At 32.3% G+C, this 21491-nt stretch overlaps 1 protein-coding gene across 5 annotated transcripts; it reads right to left on the minus strand.

Annotated features, from left to right (window-relative positions):
- Positions 1–4389: 4389 nt before the first annotated feature.
- Positions 4390–21221, minus strand: LOC134721277 (zinc finger and BTB domain-containing protein 17-like). Of its 5 annotated transcripts, none has more exons than XM_063584157.1 (10): positions 21159–21221; positions 18614–19079; positions 17819–18057; positions 14675–14746; positions 12587–12664; positions 10950–12120; positions 10347–10361; positions 8894–9396; positions 7412–7466; positions 4390–6745 (listed from the first exon to the last, which is right to left on the minus strand). In XM_063584157.1, the coding sequence occupies exons 2-10, from the start codon at positions 19053–19055 to the stop codon at positions 6348–6350; spliced, it is 2973 nt and encodes a 990-aa protein (XP_063440227.1). In that variant the 5' UTR covers positions 19056–19079; positions 21159–21221; the 3' UTR covers positions 4390–6347. The 5 variants fall into 5 exon arrangements, with proteins under 5 accessions (XP_063440227.1, XP_063440228.1, XP_063440225.1 ...); XM_063584158.1 differs by having other exon boundaries at positions 4391–6745; positions 8894–9234; positions 14597–14746; XM_063584155.1 differs by having other exon boundaries at positions 4391–6745; positions 14597–14746.
- Positions 21222–21491: the final 270 nt, after the last annotated feature.

The following is a 21491-nucleotide window of genomic DNA, read 5'->3' on the forward strand; positions in this document are numbered from 1 at the left end:
CACTAAGCTTAATGTTAAACTAAATGGCAATGGTTCCAGGGACCACTGTAAGTTGGTTACTTGTATATTTAAAAAAGAACACAAATTAACGTTGGTGTTACAAGCGAGTATTGCGCAATTAAAGTCAATGAGCTGTTGACAGAGAGCGAATGTATGTAATTTTAATAATAAAATGTTAATATTAAAATTGGAATAACACATGTGCATGTAAACTATGCAAAACTTTTGAACACATATATACCCATAACTGGTGGTAAAGGTCTAACTTATCTCTGGAAAGGATATGTTTATTCTTATAAAACTAAAAACAAAATGTCATAATTGATTCATCTTAGTGGTTCACCTTAAACTGAGTTTCAGAGTCAATGAATCATAACTGAAGTGTCAGGACAATAAAATCTCAATAGAAATGAGAAATATTGATGGTAATCTTTACAACTGCATACCAAATATAATAGTGGCAAACTGAAACAGACATAATTACAAACGTCAATGAGTTATGACTGAAAAGGGGGAATAATCACTATAGAAATGAAATGTGAAAATGTTAATACAACAACATCCAAATAGCATTGACTTACAATTATTGACTCTTTATTTATCTGACCTTTGTCAAACTTTAACAAAATCTTTGACAACAAAAATGCTGCTTGAAACAACATACCAAATCTGGCCTCTGCAACTTTGTCAAGGCGAGACAATATTTAGCCAATTTGTACATGCGTTCAACGTGTTTAAGGTGAATAGATTGCAATCTTTGACAACTATTGCAAGAGTAGCCTAAAAATGTAATTTACAATAATCTCAATATAAGCTGCAAGGTGGGCATATTTTCTTGGTTTTGCTATAATGTCATTTCTTATATCTTTTAAGAAAAATGGTTTAGATTTTGTGTAACATCCAACTTTTTTTGTAAATAAGCCACCATGTTTGACTTAATAACTCATGAAAAGCAAACGTATTTAAAAAATTTATATCAATGTATTTTCAACTTGCATAAATTTGTAGTTATTCTGTAAATTAAGAATTATTTAGAAAAAACATTTGATTTCAGGTTCCAATTTGAGTAATATTACAGAAAGGGGCAAACTGACACAAAAAAAATCTACCTTTTTATCACTGAACCATGGATATGTGATCATGAAAGTCCTATAAGATAGATATACACACCTTAAACTGATTCTATACACTAAATTTAAGCCATATATTCCTTTAGTAACTGAGGAACTGATCTAAGCATGAAAACTCAACATTAATCATTCAAAGAGGTACAGAAGTGTGAAGGCCTTGTGTGAGATTAATAAGTGCATGTTAAATTCGTTAAAAAAAGAACTTATTATGTCACCCGATCGACAATGTCGGGTGACATATTGCTATTCCTCTGTTTCTTTTTCCCTATTATTATTTTTCTTCCACCTAATTTTGTCCGCCCGCTTTCTTGGAACCAATCTTTATGATAGTTCAATATAACAAGGAACCCTAACTTTTGAGTTGCAGTGCAACTTTGGAACTAAAAAATGGCTGCCGTTTCCATGGAAACACAAGAAATGTGAAAAAAATCCAGTTTTTGGTTTTAATGAATAATATGGATATGCTTAAACTCAGAATCATTATATTTTGATACAATATAGGTGCCCACTATATATGGTTTTGGAGGAATTTTGCAATCATTGGAACTACTATGTTGCCATGGAAATTACACCAAAAATTTCAAAAATATCAAAATGGTCCAAATTTTGTTGAAACTTTACAGTTAAGATGAGCATCTAATTTGGCGTTAGAATTTCAAAAATGTCTGCCGTTACCTTGAAAACAATGCAAAACAGGTCAAAATGGTTCAAAAACCTTAAAGTGGCATTTATTTTCTTAAAATGGTAGGTCAAATTGATCGAAACGTTGATGGTATGGTCCCTCCCGTGTACCAATGTGGTATATGCCATTGACTTTTGGGAATGGTCTTTGTTGCAAAAGGAACCAATCAAAATGTCAAAAATTTCAAAATGCTTCAAAATTGATGAAACTTATTAGGATTGTTGACTGTCAAGTCTGCATGAGACTTTTAAAGTTGGAATTTCCAAAATGGCCACGGTTGCCAGGAAAACTGCAAAAATGTGAAATATTTCCGGAATGCTAAAAAAAAAATTAAACTTAATTTTATTGTAAACTGGCATGTATAAATGAGACTTTTGAATTTGAAACTTTCAAAATGGCTGCCGTTGCCATGGAAACAGCAAACATGTCATGTTTTTAAAAATGATCTAAATATACCGAAAATTTACAGAAAATGTATAGCCATGCAAATATGTGCATTCACTGTTAACATTTTTTGAAATGGCTGCCGCTAAGTGGCAATTGGGAGGGGGGGGGGGGTAACATCCGCTATTGCTTGCAATAGCAATTCTAGTTATTATTATTATAATTATAAATCAGGGGTCTCCTGTGACAAATCGCACAAGAGTGCTCCCCCTTTGGTCAGCATGTTGGATGTCGTAGTGTGCAAATTCCATCAGAAATCAGACAATTCAACTTGTTATACTAACCGCAGTACTCCAAAACTAAACTGAAAATTGTTGTGGTACATTTAAATATTCAATCTATACTGTGGATTCATTTATTTTCGAGGATTGAGGAAAATTTTGAACTTTTTATTTCATGGATTCAAGTCTGCATTTAATCATACAGCAACTATACATAGTTCGTTTCTGTGTGTGTAACATTTTAACGTTGTGTTTCCGTTGTGTCGTTTGTTTTCTCTTACATATGAGTATAAATTCACATTACTATAAGACGTGTCACGGTACTTTACTATCCCAAATTCATGTATTTGGTTTTGATGTTATATTTGTCATTCTCATCGGATTTTGTCTAATGCTGAGTCCGTTTCTGTGTGTGTTAAATTTCAATGTTGTGTCGTTGTTTATTTCTTATATTTTTTGCGTTTCCCTCAGTTTTAGTTTGTTACCCCATAGATTTACGAGTTTTGGACAGCGGTATACTACTGTTGCGTTTATTTATACAATTCGTTGTACATTTAAATTTCTGGATTCCATATACCCCTGATTCGATGAAAATTGGTATCCAACGAATAATGAATCCACAGTATATGAAATATGATTTGTCTCAATTTTCTACAATGTGAAATATCACTTAATGATGTTGGTGTCAGATTTACTAAAATGGTCTTGCATTCTGCTACATTGGCCTCTTCGAAAGCAAAAACAAATGCAAAAACAGAGATAACTAGATATCATTGAGATGGAAGCCATCTCTGTGGGCCCCGCTGTCAATAACGTTGGGTAAATAAATATAGTGTGTGAATCAAAATTGTAAGCGATGGACAGACAGACAGACAGACCTTTGACCTAGGAAGTTGTACATACATCATGACACACCCTCTGGTGTTGGTTAAAATGGATGTCAAGTATATTTGAAATCAAAACGGTTCCCAAGATATAGAGCGGACACAATCTTCAACTCAGGACACAGGGTTGTCAACTAAAACCATTTTTTTTTACCTTGACCTTTGACCTAGGAAGTTGTACATACATCATGACACGCCCTCTGATGGTGGTTAAAATGGATGTCAAGTATAAACTTCGAAATCATAAAGGTTATCCAGATATGGAGCGGACACGATCTTTACCACGGGACACAGGGTTGTCAACTGAAACCAAAGTTTTTGACCTTGACCTTTGACCTAGGAAGTTGTACATACATCATGACACGCCCTCTGATGGTGGTTAAAATGGATGTCAAGTATAAACTTCGAAATCATAAAGGTTATCCAGATATGGAGCGGACACGATCTTTACCACGGGACACGGGGTTGTCAACTGAAACCAGTTTTTGACCTTGACCTTTGACCTAGGAAGTTGTACATACATCATGACACACCCTCTGGTGTTGGTTAAAATGGATGTCAAGTATAAACTTTGAAATCATAAGGGTTCTAAAGATATAGAGCGGACACGATCATCACCACAGGACACAGGGTTGTCAACTGAAACCAAAGTTTTTTTATCTTGACCTTTGACCTAGAAAGTTAAACATACATCATGACACGCCCTCTGGTGGTGGTTAATAAACATGTAAAGTATAAAGTATGAAATCATAATGGTTTTCTAGATATGGAGCGGACACAAAGTTAAAGTGTTACGGACGGACGGACGGACAGACTGATCACTATAGGGCGACCCGACTTTTAGTCGGGGCCCTAATTAATAGTAAGAAACAGGTATCCGCTTTGCATTGTTCTCATTGAATATACCCTAGGTAACTTCAACTAACTTGTTCAAAAGTATTCAAGCATTCATCAATTTGGCATGCTATAGTAATACAAGTTATTGAAGTAGAAAGCCAAGAATATTAAACTATAACTTGTAAGTTTTTACGTTTTATTTTAAATATCTGACAATAAAGAAACATTGAAAATCATCTTTTGTACATATAAACACACTAATAAGTTAACAGTCAATGTTTAATATACATTATTTAGTACATAAACTAAGAAACTGAATTTTTGTTCTCTTTGTGGTTTGATACAACAGCATGCAAAATAAATAAGTTTTGTGTTTTTAACACTTAAAATCATGTAAGCTTATACCTTGTTATTCAAAGGAGTAGGTTCAGTATGACCCCTTTGGCCCTAAAATATAGCAGTTTTACAAAATTGTGAAAATTAATCTTATAGCTATTTATTGGAAAGACCAATGCTTCTGCTGACTAAATATGGGCTGTTTGTGACATTGCAATGCACATATATCAGGTACTAGCATCATTTTAGCATTTAAGTTAATTTTTTAAGTGGTTTCAGTCTTATTTAAAAGTGGCCGTATTCATGTTCATTCATAATATTGAAATGTAAGTTCTATTTTATGATATTACATAACATATATAAAGGATGAGGATGAGCACAGGTGTGGACACTTCCAATTTTGACAAAAAACATCTTAAAAGTGATGATTTTTTAACAGAGTTATGTTTGATTATAATATTTAAAAATTCATTGATATTTTCCACTTGTATAGCATGTTTTCAAAATTATTGAAGAACAAGATTTCAACGAGACTGAATGAGACTGAAAAGTCAGAAAAATACATCCTAAAGGGACGACATCAAAAGAACGATGTAGGATAAAAAACTTAAATCAAATAGTTTGGGGGTGGGAGTCAACATTGCTGCAAGTTTTATTGATCTCAAATCGATTTTACATATATCCCTATTGGTCAATCATTTTTCCCAAATTAAGTTAGGAAGGGGTGTGTGGGGGTCAGTGAAAAAACTATGTGAATTAAGTTTTTTATCCTTCATTGAACTTTTGATGTCTTCCCTAACAGCTCATGAAAGATCATTTACCCAAATATTAGAAGACTCTTGATTTTCTTTCTTTTGTTTTGAGACTTAAATAATACCAATCCAAATATAAGGTAAAAGTCCAAGTCAGCCTTTTCCTGTCATATTTTAAATCTCAAATATCTTGAAAAGGAGGTCCATGACCTATCAATATTTAAGCTTATCTTTATCCTTAATGAATACTCTACCAGCTTATAGTATCAATTTTAATTTCTTAATTTTTACCTAACCTCACCTAAGTACATCCTTAATTCATGTGTTACATCTATACATCAGGTCAATTTAGAAATTCTGTTGCACAAATGTTCAGGTCTTATATAATAAAATATAATGCAAAAGTCATCATAAAGATTAAAAAAGACATTTTTACACAGAAAAAGCACAAACTTTTTAAACTGAATTATTATTAAGTGATTATAACAGGATTTGAAGACATAATTCCTGATTTAATTTGATCAAAATCATGATTTTTACAAAAAATCAAGGGTGAATTTAACATTTTATACCATGAATGCTGTTTGAATGATTTATCTCTAATAAAATACTGTTTATTTAATATTTTGGTCAGTGATTTCTTAAAACCAAGTAGAAAAATAAAATGATTATAATTCTTTGCGTCAATCTATAGTCTATTTATGATCTTTACTTTCATAATTACATCAACAAAGCCTGATAGAACAGACTTAAGTTCACTAAACACATAAAACTTTACTAAAAAAAGGTTGGTGGATAGTTCGGCAAACTTGACATTCTCTTTTATGAATACACCAACAAGGTAACAACATAGCAAAAACAGTAAGAAAGGAATTCTCTGAGAGGTCAACACAAAGTTAAATTGGTTTACGGTAAGTTAAAATTTCTTCTGGCTTCTTTGTAGCATGATATAATATGAAGGACCAATAAATTTTCAAATTATAATAACAACAATAAACTAGTATAAATTAACAAAACATTTACAATAAATGTATAAGTAAACAAAAAACTGTAACATAGATCTAAGACTGAGTATTATCGCCATTTTCCATTTCATGGTCCAGTTGGTCAGGTAAAACACTTTGTTCATTCAAATCTGCACTTATATTGTCTACGTCTATCCCCACCCCTTCAATCAAATCCCTTTTACTCTCTTTACCCTCATCTATATCTTGACTTGTTTCAGATACAATTTTAATCACCCCCCTTTTATCTTTTGGTTTGACAAGAACAATATGATCAGGAATTTTATTCATGTGTTCAGTGTCCCATCCTGTCTGACTGGTACTAAGTGTAATGCATCCATTATGGGAACCAGAACTACTTTCTGTTTCCATTTCCAATTCCTGTCTACTGAAAGTTTGTTTAGGCTGCCCTGTCACTATGTGAGTTGGTCTATCTAGATCAATGGTTAAGTTGTCTGCAAAAGATGAAATTTTATCAACCATAAAAATTTGAACTAACAATATGTAAATGATAATTTCTTGTCTGCCCTTTCATTAAAATTTTAAAGAAATAATTGTTAAGTGACCTGTCAGACAAACAATTTATTCATGATTGTAAAACTCTGAACTTGTAAAGGGGAGACAATTCAGACAAAAGTAGAATTCTACCAGTGGTAGTATTTAATTTCTACAGCCAGAAAATTTATAACAATCCTTTTTCATACATATTTATTAATCATGAAGATATAATAGGTTAAGTTTTTTCAATGCCCATCACAGATGGAATTATCTTTACTCTTTAGGTCTTTTTTAGTCATATTGCTCTTTTTAGCTTTTATACATCCTTGATTTTAAATGTTTGGGTTTGAGCATACCTCATGAAGGTAAATCAAGAAAAGCAATTTGGACACACCAAAAACATGCCCTTTTTGTCCAATTCAGTATATTTCTGAATATGACTGATTCATGTCCAGAGCACCTTATTTCAACCTCCTACTGGTAGGATAAGTTCTGCTCTAGCTTTAATGCCCTATCTATTTTTGTTGATTGTTGTCTTTTCTTCGTTTTTCTTTTGCAATGTATGTTATCTGTTTTTCATTATCTAATGGTTTTATGCACCCTGATTATAATATACCCCTTACCTGTTGCAGAGTCATCTCCACTGTTTGTTTTAGCTATCTCTAATGCCTTTAAAGCCTGAACAAATTAAAATGGAATAACTTATTCATTAATTATTACGGTATAAATAAATTTGGTGTTTTTACTGTCTTCCGATTGGTTAAGATTATTAGTTTTATTTTCAATGTTGTCAGTTTTGATGGCGACACGCCCACTCTGACGTTGTGTATTCAGGCGCCAACATGTGTGTACGTTGTTTTTGTTAAAATATACAATATAAAAAGTTCTTTGAGTCTTACTTTTGATAGAAATTTATTTATAATGAATGGCAATAATCTATTTTGATTTTATTGAACCATAAAACTAATTTTTGACTCTTCACATTTTACATAATCTGCTTCGCTTCGCGGATTATTCAATGTGAAGAGTCAAAAATTAGTTTTATGGTTCAATAAATTCAAAATAGATAATAGCCATTCATTAAATAAGGATTGTGAACCAAAAGTGTTTCACTGGTTTAAAAACTCGCATTCTATAAAACTTAATGCAGATGTAAAACTTAGTTTTCAAAAGAAATATCTGTTTACGTCATTTTTAATCTGGTTCTTAATCTTTTAAATAGTACTATTTGCAGTTTCTACTGATATATACAAATGCATGTTATAATACCTTGAAGACCCTACTTTGACCTGTAATGGTTTACTTTTACAAATTATGACTTGGATTGAGATTTGTTTCATTGGCACTTGTACCCTTTACAAATTCATCAATGCAATATACTTTCAAAGATAATGTAACAAGAATGTGTCCTGAACTAAAATTAAAAAAACTGCAATCTTGGTAACTGAAAATTCTAATTGGGTAAATGGTTTGATAAATGTTAAACATCCAAAGACAAATATTACATGAATACCAGGATAAGAAATTTTTGTACAAGTCCAAGATGCTGGTACAGATTTTTCTTGTACCTGTTCTAGTTAATAGGTCCTAAGGAAGACATGCCACCCTACCCAGACATATTTTTCCTACACCAAGCTGACCAGTATATACCAGCTTATAAGTTATTGGTTTCTACCTAGATGGGGAATGAATGCAAGCCCTCTTCATTTTACAGAGCAGGACAAAAAGACAGATAGAGGGACACACAAACCAAAAGCTTCTTGATCAAATCCAACAATAGAAATATAATACTGTACACATGTATAACCCGTCGGACGGGGACGATAAATGGCTGACCCGTGTTAAGAGAGAGCCATATCTCTTGCACGTTAAAGACACCCTTGTAGATTTCGAAAAAGAGTAGGCTAATGCCGCTACAAGGCAGCACTCGCACCCGCAAAGTGGAAAGGGATTAATATAAGTTGTAAAACTTGTTTCCCAATCCACTATAAATAAATATGTTTAAAACTAAAAACATGTATAACCAAACTTTAAGGTACCATCTAAATTTGAAGAGGAGATATATATTTTTATAAGTGCTACATTAAAACATAATGCATAATTACATGTGATTGTATTGCAGCCTCTACTTGATTCCTAATAGCCTCTTCTAAACTATGTGTAGATACTGATGTTGGGCTGCCGCCATCTTGTACAACCTCAACCATCATTTCTTCCATCTGTTTCTCAGCAACCAGATTCTGTAGTCTGGAGGTTACCTCCTCTACACTACCATTTGGATGGACAATCACAACTTTGGGGGCGGAGCCTAATTTCCCATCTCTCATGTCATTGAGTAACGACCCTTGGATCAGATCCTCTGTTGACAGGGCAACATTTCCTCCATCTCCTAACTTCTTGTTCCAGTATTCTGGATCATGGTTCTGCATGTGACGTAACAAATTACCTTTATTTGCAAAAGATTTATCACATAAATTACATTCATAAGTTTTCTCTTTGGGTTCTGGTCGGCTGTAGTCTGGTGTGTGGTACAAATTTTTGTGACGCTTAAGAAGCTGTTTTTGTCTAAATGTTTGTTCACACTCGTCACATTCAAAAGGTTTTTCTCCTGAAAAAGACAAGAACAGGGCATTTTTAAATTTAAATGAACTAATAATTAGAATGTTCTTATCTATTTTTATTAATATAAATGAATTAATTAATTATTTCTGTAAAACTAGAAAATTTAAATGTTGATTATATGTTGAATAGGTATTGAAATTAACCGATATAAGAACATATTTTTCTTCAACTGTAATAGAAGCTAAAAAAAATCCCTTGGAAATCAATTTCAGAGCCAACACAATAAAATTTGACCACACACTTTTCTACAGACTACAGTATAACATGTATACATTGTACATTAGTACTATCATTCCTGAAAGAAAATCATGCATATCCAAATACATTGAGGAGTACTTAAAATGGATTTCGATTCCTCATATGGCTCATCAATTCGGTTTCAATTTGTTAAAAACTTTAATCTGCCAATCAAACAGGCTGGATATGAAAGCGACATTGTATAACAAACTTTTAAAATAATTGTGTTCAAAAGAATTAATGACCCTCATTATTGTTGTAACATAATAAATTAATAGTTTTATTTAACATACATGTATATTGTACATTATAAAGTCAATACACTATATAGATAAATATTCTTGTGTGAAAATATATTTCAAAAATAAAATAAAAACAAGTATAACATTTCAAATCAAAGCAAGCTTCACAGTTCATTTTGTTACTGGTTCTTTTTATTTTCTTCCATTTTTGTTTTTTTTATATATAGACTAAATAAAAAATATATATACATATTTTTCAAAACAAAAAAGTGTACATGTTTTAAGCTGTTTTGTAGAAATTTTGTCTTTTTTCAATTTTTGTGGAAAGAATTTTAATAAACACTATGTATCTGTTATAACATTTTGCCAGGACCATCAAGCTATGAAACTTGCATTAAATAAATCATTTAAACAGTAAAAATAACAAAGTAATATAAATATGCATCATGTACATTACCAAACACATAAAAACCTAGATATAGAAAATGTCCCTTTACTCATTGTTTCTTAATGATAGATATAGGTAGAGAATAACAATTTTTCATTTTAAATGTAAGGTTTTGATCAGATGTATGTGCATACCATACTAATATGTTAGATATACATGATATACATGTACTGCCATTTGGTCTTTGATGGAGAGTTGTCTTATCAGCAAACATAACTCAAACTACATCTTATTTTTTGTATTCTGCTTGTTTCCAGTGAAATCATTCAAATATGCAACTATATGTACCTCTTTGTAGGTATATTTCTACATAGTAAGTGTATTTTGAACAATTTGTACATACATGTAGTTACAAGTGTAGTGTAGTGTAGTAATTTTAGGAAGATATTTTTTTTCCAAACTTCCCTTTTTCTAATAAAAAACTTCAACACAAAAATGTCTTGCTTGCTATAATATATTTTTGGCTTTTGTTGTTCATATTGCAAAAGACAATATGTGTATTAAAAGTACTATCCATTGGTCATTACTTATGCAGTTTGTTGTTCTGCTTAAAAAAAAAAAAAAGTGGAAGTTTTTCAATTTGGTTTTGTAAAAAGAATTACTTCCCCTTACCTGTATGAGTTAACAAATGGCTTTCTAAATGACGTTGTGATAAAGCAGCATATTCACACTGATCACATTTGAAACATTTCTCACCGTCGTGAGTTTTCAAATGTAATTTAAAGCTGTAACGATCTTGAAATACCATGCCACATTTCTTACAGTCTACAGGTTTGTCATTACTGTGTAATTTCATCATGTGTATTTTTAGATCAGTTTTTCTACCACATGTTGTTGGACAAAGTTCACACTGGAAAACTGGTTTTAGACCAGAGTGTATAAGTTTATGTGCCTTCAGACTGTTACTCTGTGTAAAACGTGCATGACACACATCACATTCATAGGGTTTCTCTCCTGTATGAATTCTCAAATGACGTTTCAGCTTGTACGTGTCAGGGCTGGCATACGGGCAGTGTGGGCATTGATAAGGCCTCTCTCCAGTGTGTGATCTTATATGCCTTTTAAGTTTACTTAATTCCACACTAGCATAATCACATTCTGTACATTTGTGTGGTTTTTCAAATGTGTGTTTGTAACGAATATGTCTAACAAGTTCTCCAGAGGTAGTGAATGCCATTTCACAGTCCTTACATTTATGTGGTCTAACGCCAGTATGTGTATTTACATGGTTTTGAAGAGATGCATGTGTTTTAAAACTCTTCTCACAAAGATTACACTGATAAGGTCTGTCTTCAGAGTGTGTTTTCATGTGACGCATCATGAGGTAACGTTTTGGAGCAGTGTAGCTACAATAATGACATTGCAGCTGTGCAGCAGGGGATTGAACCATTTCAAACTTTTTAGGATTCACTGAATTCACCCGTATTATTTTCCTTGTGGTTCCATCATCATCAACAACTTCTTCAACCAGATTTTGTCCATCTTTGAAATCAAAGACTGGTTGAAACATTCCCATATCTAAGGCAAACTGTTTTGGAGAGCCGCCTTCTTTTTCACCATCTGGTTGTGAAACAATCAAAACATAATTCATTTCTCCCCCCTGATCCACTGATGTGGGAACAATTGAAACTGTTTGGAAATTGGTGTTTGACCCTGTCTCTGCATCACTAGTTCCCATCAATTGGATCTCTTGTGAATTATTTACGGTCACTAACTGTGGATTGGCATTCTCAGCATTCTGTAAGGCTATCAACTGAGCATTGGTTATATCTGCCTGTCCTATCTATATGATTAAAATCAAAGAAAACAATGGTTTGTACATGTTTTTGTTCATACCAAATTAGTATTATATTAGTAATATATATACATCATTTTGTTTACATAAAATTTTTAAGCATAAAATGGTGAAAGTGTACAACTTCATATTTATTTGTCCCCATCCAATTTGTTATATCTGTCAGGTTAATCATATGTTTTTCATCAGTTGTTTTGTCTTTGTGTGTACATCTATGTTATCAGGTCTGGTTTTATTAGACACAATGTACAACAAAACACAGTGTGGTCTATATTGTACTGTCCACTCTTTCTGGTCATTTCTGTTATTCTTTTTATGATTTATTAGGGAAATAGACTTCATTCAAACTATGGTGGATAATTGTCGCATTGCAATTAAACTATTTCACCTTTTTTTTGTATAGGTAATATCAATATGCAGACTAGATTGTTATTTTAGTTTTAATCAATAGTACCTGAAGTCCTTGAAGTGATCCCATTCCAGCTGAATTTGAAGCTACTGTGGTAATCACATCAGTTTTCATAGCCTCTATCTGAAAGAAACAGTAACAGTTTTCATTTTTTTTTCCAGAACAGGTCTATCCTATAAATAACAATAAGGCCAGACTTTTTTTATTATCTGTTTAACGAGAAAATTTGTAAAAGAATAGGGTCGAGGGGACGAAATAAAAAAAAAAAAGTGCAAAATTGGTCCGGTCGACACTAAAAATAAAAATAAAACCAATCTAAGTGAGCCTTTTTTTTTTTTTTTTTTTTTTTAAGAATTTATCAAAATACATGTACAAGAACAATGGAAGAAAACAGACCTCTAGATTTTGAGCTGGGCTACTAAAATTTTGATAAAATTTAGTTCAAAATACAAACATCATTTAGGAATAATTTGGTCTGGGCTACCAGCTTGAGTTTCCTAAGTTTTATCCCTGTGTAGGGTGCAAATATGTACTGTAGGGTGCGAAAGTGAAAGGGGGTGAACGTGAATAAAAAAAGTGGTTTTTCAAATGATTTGGTCCCATCCATACACAAAATTCTAAAAGCATTATTGATTTTAATTGATATCTTTGATACTATTTTAATATGCATACTACGATACTACTTCAAAGGAAAAATATAAACCCAAACTCTTCCAAAACGTTGACCGGCATGTCAGGTTCAACATCTGCCTCGTTGGTTATAATGCGGCTGATGCCAACATCTTCCGGTAACTCATTGGACAACATGACCCCAATCGTCTCATCTCTATTACACTTAACAAATTTGAGTGAACACGAACTGGTCTCTAGTGATCGGACTTAAAGTTTAATGTAAATAAACGGTCCCTTCCCGGAAGTCGCCGTTTTGTTTGACCATGCGACAAGAGATAAATTAATAATTGCAGACCCGAACTCGTACTTTTATTTTTTTTTGAGGATTTCGTAACAGTCGGCGGAAAAAATAAAAATAAAAGTAGGAAGCACTACTTTTATCTTTATTCTGAAATCGGACAATGTGGAGTCGGCAGATCTCGTTAAACAGATAATAAAAAAAGTCTGGCCTAACATAGGGGATTTTTTTTTAATTTTTCGAAGTAAAATGTTGTAGTTTTAAGGTACATTATATTCATTTTTGCAATTAAAACATGAATGTATACATCAAAATTTAAATTCTTTTAAAACTTTTGATCAGCACTGATTTAAGAATGTGCCTGCAACATTGCTGATATAAATATCATATAAGTTTCATGAAAATCTGTCAAAAATTGTATTCATGAGAGCACTCACAATGCAATTTTCAATATAATAAATATTTCCAATGGAAATGACTGACTCATTTAAAAGTTATTGAACTTGTCTGGGACATAGCTGAAATAAATGTATGATATAAGCTTTATAAAATTTTGACAAGAGTGTTCATGTGAGAGCAGCAGCTCTCACCTTTTCAATTTCAATTTATACTAGAACACACCCGTGATATTACAGGTCTGTGACTGACATTAAGTATATAACTATGCGTATGCCTTATTGTAGTATTGGTATTGTCATCTGATAAAGTCATGCCAATTATAAGGTGCACAGTTTTTCTCTGCTTTCAAAATCTTTCTGTTTGAACCCATTGACCTGGAACCTATCAATTATTGGTAATATTAATAATTTGGAAAACAAAAGTGCCTGGAGTGGTGTAATTTTTAATCAACACCATTGTACTATATTAGTTATATATAAAGTTGAATTATTTGATTCATCATTTTTACATGATGACGGCTGACAAATTGAACCTTGTTATTTTAGTATTATAGATATCTGAACCAACACCGAAAGAAGTAATGGTGCGTTTGGATAATTGTAGAAAACAAACAAAAAACAAAATTTCAATCATACAGTATTTTTTCTCATCTTAAAAGTAAATGAGTATGAAACTGTAAAGGGTATTTAGACTCTCAGCCTACAACTTATAATTCCTTATAAAAGCAAAACATTCCCTCATCCTACCCCTGGTTGTAATATTTCTGATGGCTGAGACACATGAATTATCTGGGGAATAACCGTTGTCATGGAATCCATAGACACCTGCATCTGTTGCATCTGTTCTTTGCCCTCAAGGGAGACAACTGGTAAAACTTTTTTCCCTGGAACATTAACCTAAAATAATAAGTTAAAGTTACAATTTATTAGTAGTTATTGTGGTTAAACAGGGGTGTATTGTGAACTAACATTTGATCAATGTATATTTTGTCTGTCTTATTGTCATTAAAAAGAAGCATAACTAGAGGCTCTAAAGAGCCTGTGTCGCTCACCTTGGTATATGTGAATTAAACAAAGGAAGCAGACAGTTCATGACAAAATTGTGTTTAGGTGATTGTGATGTGTTTGTACATCTTACTTTACTGAACATTCTTGCTGCTTACTATTATCTCTATCTATAATGAACTTGTCCGTGTAGTTTCAGTTGAAAATGTTAGTAAAAATTTACAAATTTTATGAAAATTGTTAAAAATTTATTATATTGGACAATAACTTCTTAGGGGGTCGATTGACCATTTTGGTCACTTTGACTTATTTTTGAGTCTTAAATTGCTGCACATTATTGCTGTTCACAGTTTATCTCTATCTATAATAATATTCAAGATAATAACCAAAAACAGTAAAATTTCCTTAAAATTACCAATTTAGTTAGGGGCAGCACCCTAACAATGGGTTGTCTGATTCATCTGAAAATTTCAGGGCAGATAGATCTTGACCTGATTAACAATTTTACACCACGTCAGATTTGCTCTAAATGCTTTGGTTTTTGAGTTATAAGCCAAAAACTGCATTTTACCCCTATGCTCTATTTTTAGCCATGGCGGCCATCTTGGATGGTTGGCCGGGTAATTAAAAACAAACTTTAAACTAGATACATCAATGATGATTGTGGCCAAGTTTGGTTTAATTTGGCCCAGTAGTTTCAGACGAGAAGATTTTTGTAAAAGTTAACGACGACGGACACAGGACGACGACGACGGACGCCAAGTGATGGGAAAAGCTCACTTGGCCTTTTAGGCCAGGTGAGCTAATAAAAACAATATTATTAGTTACACAGTGTGCTGTTGTCCCGATACAAGAATTGACCAAGTCAATAAAATTCATATCGAGTGAGGCGAAGCCAAACCTAATATGAATTTTATTGACCCGATAAATTCTGTATTAGTACATGTAGTACAATTGAACACTGTGTAACGAATTTATCCTGATTATAGTCCAGTCAAACTAAGATTTAACCTCAAACTAATTGCAACAGAATTTTTTTTAGTTCTAATCTATAGCATTATGCCCTTTATATACACAGAAAAAAGTCCCATAAAATCTAACTTGAGGAAAACTCAAAATCAGCATTTTTAATTTCCTATGGAAATTAACATTAGAAGGGGAGATAACTCTTGCAAAAATTAGTCTTTTTTGGTCAGTTTTTGGTTGTTTTTCTTGAAATTTATGTAAAGTATGATACTTTGATGGGGTTATAAGTTTGTATTTGACTAAATTATATAAGCTTCTGCTCATGAAATGTACAAAATCGAAGAGTTATGGGTAGTTTTATTTTTTTCATGCATTTTTCATTAAAGAAAATTGCAAATTTGAAGCTTTGTAACCATTTTGAAAAAATATTGTGAAAATTTGGTATTGTTTATATCTTCATATTATATTTTTTCAGCAACTTACTTATCTAAAGAAACTTTAAACCACAAAAAGAAGAATACATGCTTAATTATTTTTATTAAATTTGTGATTCTTTACCTTGACATGTTGAAAAATTCAATAAACGGTCAACTAATGAATTACGAAATCTAGATTATAGCTTGATAAAATATATGAAAACACCTTTAGAGTTGTTTGTTATACTCTAAAGACTGCTAAAAAATCAAGAATCAATACATTCTGATGAACAGAAGCGTTAAAGTTATAATTTTGTATCAATTTTTATGGATATTTCTGCCTTTTTTGCAAGAGTTATCTCCCTTTCCAATGCAAATCTCCATAGGAATTTTAAATCAGGATTTTTTTAGTTTTCCTCAAGTTAGATTTTATGGGACTTTTTTCTGTGTATATTTGGGGTATAATGCTAAAGATTAAAACTTAAAAATCTTCTGTTGCAATTACTTTCGGGTTAGGGTCAAATTTATGCTAGATTGACTGGACTATTATGTAAGATTACATATTATTATATTTAAATTCAATATTAGGACAATAGCAACCATATATATTTTAGATATTAAATCTAAAACTGTGAAAAATTAAAATTATTAGAACTATAAAGCAACTCAATTTTTTTTATTAAGTCAATGGTACATGTATAAGGGAGATAATTCCAACTGACATAATAAAAAATTGTACTGAAATTTATTAGGACAATATCAGCCTATCGAATTGCGAGAAATTACTATTAATCAGGATAATAAAATTTATTCTCTTAATTACATACGTAACAAGCATGACTAAAAGAAGGCCCAAGACCATAATTAATGATCCTGCTTTTAGTTGTCCACGAATATAGTTTCATTTAATTAGAGTGTATTTTGACTTAATTTTTTTTCTTTCCCTTCCTCACTCATTTCTTACGATTTTTTTGGGTGGAAATGGAAGAAGAGAGGTGAAATAAATTTTTGGATGTTGTATTTAAACTGATTTTGATATGGAATGAGTGATTAGGCCAAGTTCAAAAAGGTAATATTTACAGTTTTCGGAACATCTCTTGACTTGTCCATAGGGGTACGGATGTGTATTGGCTAATTTTGTAAGATGTGTGAAAGCAATCTTTCTGAATTTTGGATATATTTGTGGACTTGAACTATACATTACTCACACAAAAAATTTGACAAAAAGATTCGGTGCAATTTTTTTAATGAGACAAAAGGTTATAAAGAACTAATAGAGGAATTAATTATAGTCTGTGGCCTAAGAGGTGCATTTGAGCAAATTTTGAAATTTTATTTTGACATCTTCTCTGAATGATCTATTTGTATTTATTTGTCAAACTACACGAGAAGAAATGATTTTCACTTTCATTTGATAGAATTTTGTGAAAAAGTAACTTTTCAGGTTAAATGCCCAAAATGTAGCTTTTTCAATATTTTTGCAAAAACAGCATGCTTAATTTCTCTCTGAGAGTTTTTTTCTGATATCTTTTTGTGTTTGTGGTATTTATTTCAGTTGGCCAGAAGCACTCCTTTATCTTACCTGTACCAAAGTTCCTGGGGCCCCTGGTAGTCCTTGTAAAACAACAGTTCTCTGCTGCTGATCTGGTGAATGTGACAGGGGAGATAACACACTTTGACTGATAACATTGTCAGTTTGATGTATAAGTGCACCACTGTTAGACAGAGCCTCTGCTAACTTCAAGGTCTGGCTCTGAGGGTCAAGGTTATCTGTTGTCATGGAAATCTCTACTTTACTATCATCACTTATACTGGACAGTCCTGAAATAATATAAATTCAAATACATGTAGCTGAAACAAAGACTACAAATGTGTAATACAACATGAACATATTTTTTTCTTTTAAGTGACAAACTAACAAAAAGTGTACAAAATAATATTGAGATTGCAAAAGTATGAGATAAATTAATCACTATTGTGAAAACAACCTGATGCACACTTGAAAGATACAAGATAACATTACATGTCTTGGTTCTTAATGTTTTCTTTTTTTAACACAATTTGTGGTACCCATGTGATTGCTTGTTTTACTTTTAATTGGATATCCCTATCATGGTGAACAAATTATTTCAAGTTCAATAGCAACAAGCACAAATGTGCTCCGACTCTGTTACAAATGAAACTAAAATGCTGTACAGTGTATAACTGATTACAGTGACACTAAAGTGAGTTTTGTTGTTCATTGTTAACCAACACAGGCTAGGAGGCTATTCTGTTTTTCAGCACTGATGTTTATTTTGTTCATCAACTATCAACACTTTTTTGTTTGTTTATTAAACATTAATTCATTAACTAATGCATATCATGCATATGGTACCTTGGTTAGAATGTAGACTAGTAGAAACATTTATTATCTGACCATCACTGAATAAAACAGGTCTTGATGAATTTTGTATATTACTAGAATCTACTTGTATTTCCCCTATGCTGTAACCTGTTGGCTGTCCTCCGTGTCCTATTTCCTTGTTAAAGGTCACAAGGTAACTCTGAAGGTCATTAAGCTGGTCAGGACTGGCTTGGATAGAAGTAGGTACATTGGGACCGGGATTTTGAAGCTGAACTATAGTTTCATCTCTTATTATTACAGGACTTTCTCTGTCGTCAACCAGGTGTTTCAAGTCTGAGTCATCGTCATGAATTTGTGAATCAGCCACTAGATTGGAATTATGTGCCAGTTTGCTGCATCCATCTCCACTTGTGAATTCAGTATCTTCTTCATTAAGATCTTGTTTTATAGTATTCACCTCTAAGGAATCCATATCCTATTCTTCAAAACAATCATTCTGAAATCAATTTAATAGAACAATGAAAATGCTAATGCTGTATAATAAGACAACATTGAAATACAAAAAAAAGGTACACAAGTTTAGATGTGTGTAAAGACTATTTGTGGGTTGCAACATAATGTGGCTCTCTTTTATATTGAGTGTTGAGGGGAAAATATATGTTGCAACCCACAAAAATGTTTGTTTATTCAAAATTGCTATCCGTATTTTGTGCATAGGACTATCATTTTATATATTTAAAAAAAAATGCTTCAATAAAATTGAGAATGAAAATGGGGAATGTGTCAAACAGACAACAACCTGGCAGACCAAAGAGCAGATAACAATACACGAATTCATACAAACCAATGTTTGTATTTAATACAGTTTTCTTTGGGTTGCTTATACACATGTATGTACTTTAATCTGAAAAAATTAGAAAGAAATTGTCATTAAAAAACAGAGACCCGACACTTTTAAAGCTCATTTTCTATAAACAGAAAATAAAAATATGATTCATTAGAGAATATCATATTCCATTTCCAATAAATGCATACATGTATATACATGATGTGAATGAATATAAAGAGATATCATAGTGTGTAAAATTAAAAATCAATAAAATAGCAACCAAAAGGCATCCAGAGGGTAACATAAAGAAAACAACATATCTCTACTATATAGATAGGAAGATGTGGTGTGAGTGCCAATGAGACAACTCTCCATCCAAATAACAATTTAAAAAAAAGTAAACAATTATAGGTCAATGTACGGCCCTCAACACGGAGCCTTGGCTCAAACTGAACAACAAGCTATAAAGGCCCCCAAAACTACTAGTAGTGTAAAACCATTCAAACCGGAAAACCAGCAGTCTAATACTTCTATTCATGTGTATATATATATACATATATATAACAGTGAATCTTTTCTGGAAGTCTTCTCTGGTCTTTTAGTTATTTCAGTGCCACAAATGAAGATGCTAAAGAACATTCTTATGTTGTACTGTTTATATACCACTGTCCCAGGTTAGGGGGATGGTTGGGATCTCTCTAACATGTTTAACCCCGCCACATTATTTTTGTATTTGCCTGTCCCAATTCAGGAGCCTGTAATTCAGTGGTTGTCATGTGTTTATGTGTTACATATTTGTTTTTCATTCATTTTTTTACATAAATAAGGCCGTTAGTTTTCTCGTTTGAATTATTTTACATTGTTTTGTCAGGGCCTTTTATAGCTGACTATGCAGTATGGGCTTTGCTCATTGTTGAAGGCCGTACGGTGACCTATATTTGTTAAGGTTTGTGTCATTTTGGTCTTTTGTGGATAGTTGTCTCTTTGGCGATCATACCACATCTTCTTTTTTAATACTATTCACCTAAGTGTTTTTTTCCTTACAGAATAAGCATATATTATAAGTTTGAGAAAGGGATATCCCTTTAACACGTAAGCATTGCAAGTGTAACCTAAATAATAGACAATTTATAGAGTTAGATATAAATAATTATATTTATGTACTGTATTCAGAAACATTGTTGCATTGTGTCTAAGACTACTATAACACATATATAGTAGACCATAGTAGTCTCAGATTGTGTGCATTTGATATTACATAACTGTATATATTGTGAGTTTGTTCTAATGGACCAGTATTGAGAAAAATACTGTTTATTTAAAAAAAACCTTCAAAATGCATTCTAAAAAGAAGTTTCAGTTGGGAAAATACTTGAGCTGAGAACAAAATAATAGTGTTTGACGTTTGAAGGGGGGTCGGCAGCGATTGATTCAATTTAACAATAATTCAGGGATATTTTTGCATATGCAGTCATTTTGTTTAAAACATATGACATTTGCAGGATTAAGTGTTCTATAAAATATAACTATAATTTAGGGAAAAGAAGATAAAACGAAAGTAACTTGGGGGTCGCTGCAATAGCTTCGATACAGCGCCACCCTGATGGTCAGCGCCACCTTCATAGTGTTTTGTGTCACCGATAGGTGTCGAGTGATCGTTGATAACCAGCAGCTGCTCGAAACACTAACAACAGAGCACTCAAAGAGCAGAAAGCGATGAAATTGTTTCAGTTTTCTTTTTGTTACCGTGGAAGTTCTTGATGTTCCTTGTTTTGACTCAATATGGCGACGAAGTTCGTGGGTTTGGTGTAAATCGGTCGTGGAATCGTAAATAAAATTAAGAAAATATTTCTTAAAGGACATTAGTTTTCTTCTCCAAAGAATGTTTAGTGTCTTATTACTCTATTGATAAGGTTTTCCTTGCTCTTCAAAGACAACTTGTAGGGTCAATATTAAAGAAAAAAGTCCACTTGCCCATGAATATTTTACAAAAACAAAGCATGCGCATATATTTCAGCGGGAATTACAAAAAAATGAGGGAAGGTCTAAAACGAATCCGGGTCCGTTCGCACCCACTCA

The sequence above is a fragment of the Mytilus trossulus genome, chromosome 6 (assembly GCF_036588685.1).
Source record: "Mytilus trossulus isolate FHL-02 chromosome 6, PNRI_Mtr1.1.1.hap1, whole genome shotgun sequence".
Lineage (NCBI taxonomy): Eukaryota > Metazoa > Mollusca > Bivalvia > Mytilida > Mytilidae > Mytilus > Mytilus trossulus.

Coding starts and splice junctions, on each gene's coding strand:
- LOC134721277 (XM_063584155.1), bottom strand. CDS start 19,055: ATGGATTCCTTAGAGGTGAATACTATAAAACAAGATCTTAATGAAGAA. Junction 12,665..14,596: donor CAGAAATATTACAACCAGGG/GTAGGATGAGGG, acceptor TGTTTCTTTCAG/ATAGAGGCTATGAAAACTGA. Junction 12,121..12,586: donor GATCACTTCAAGGACTTCAG/GTACTATTGATT, acceptor TTAATCATATAG/ATAGGACAGGCAGATATAAC.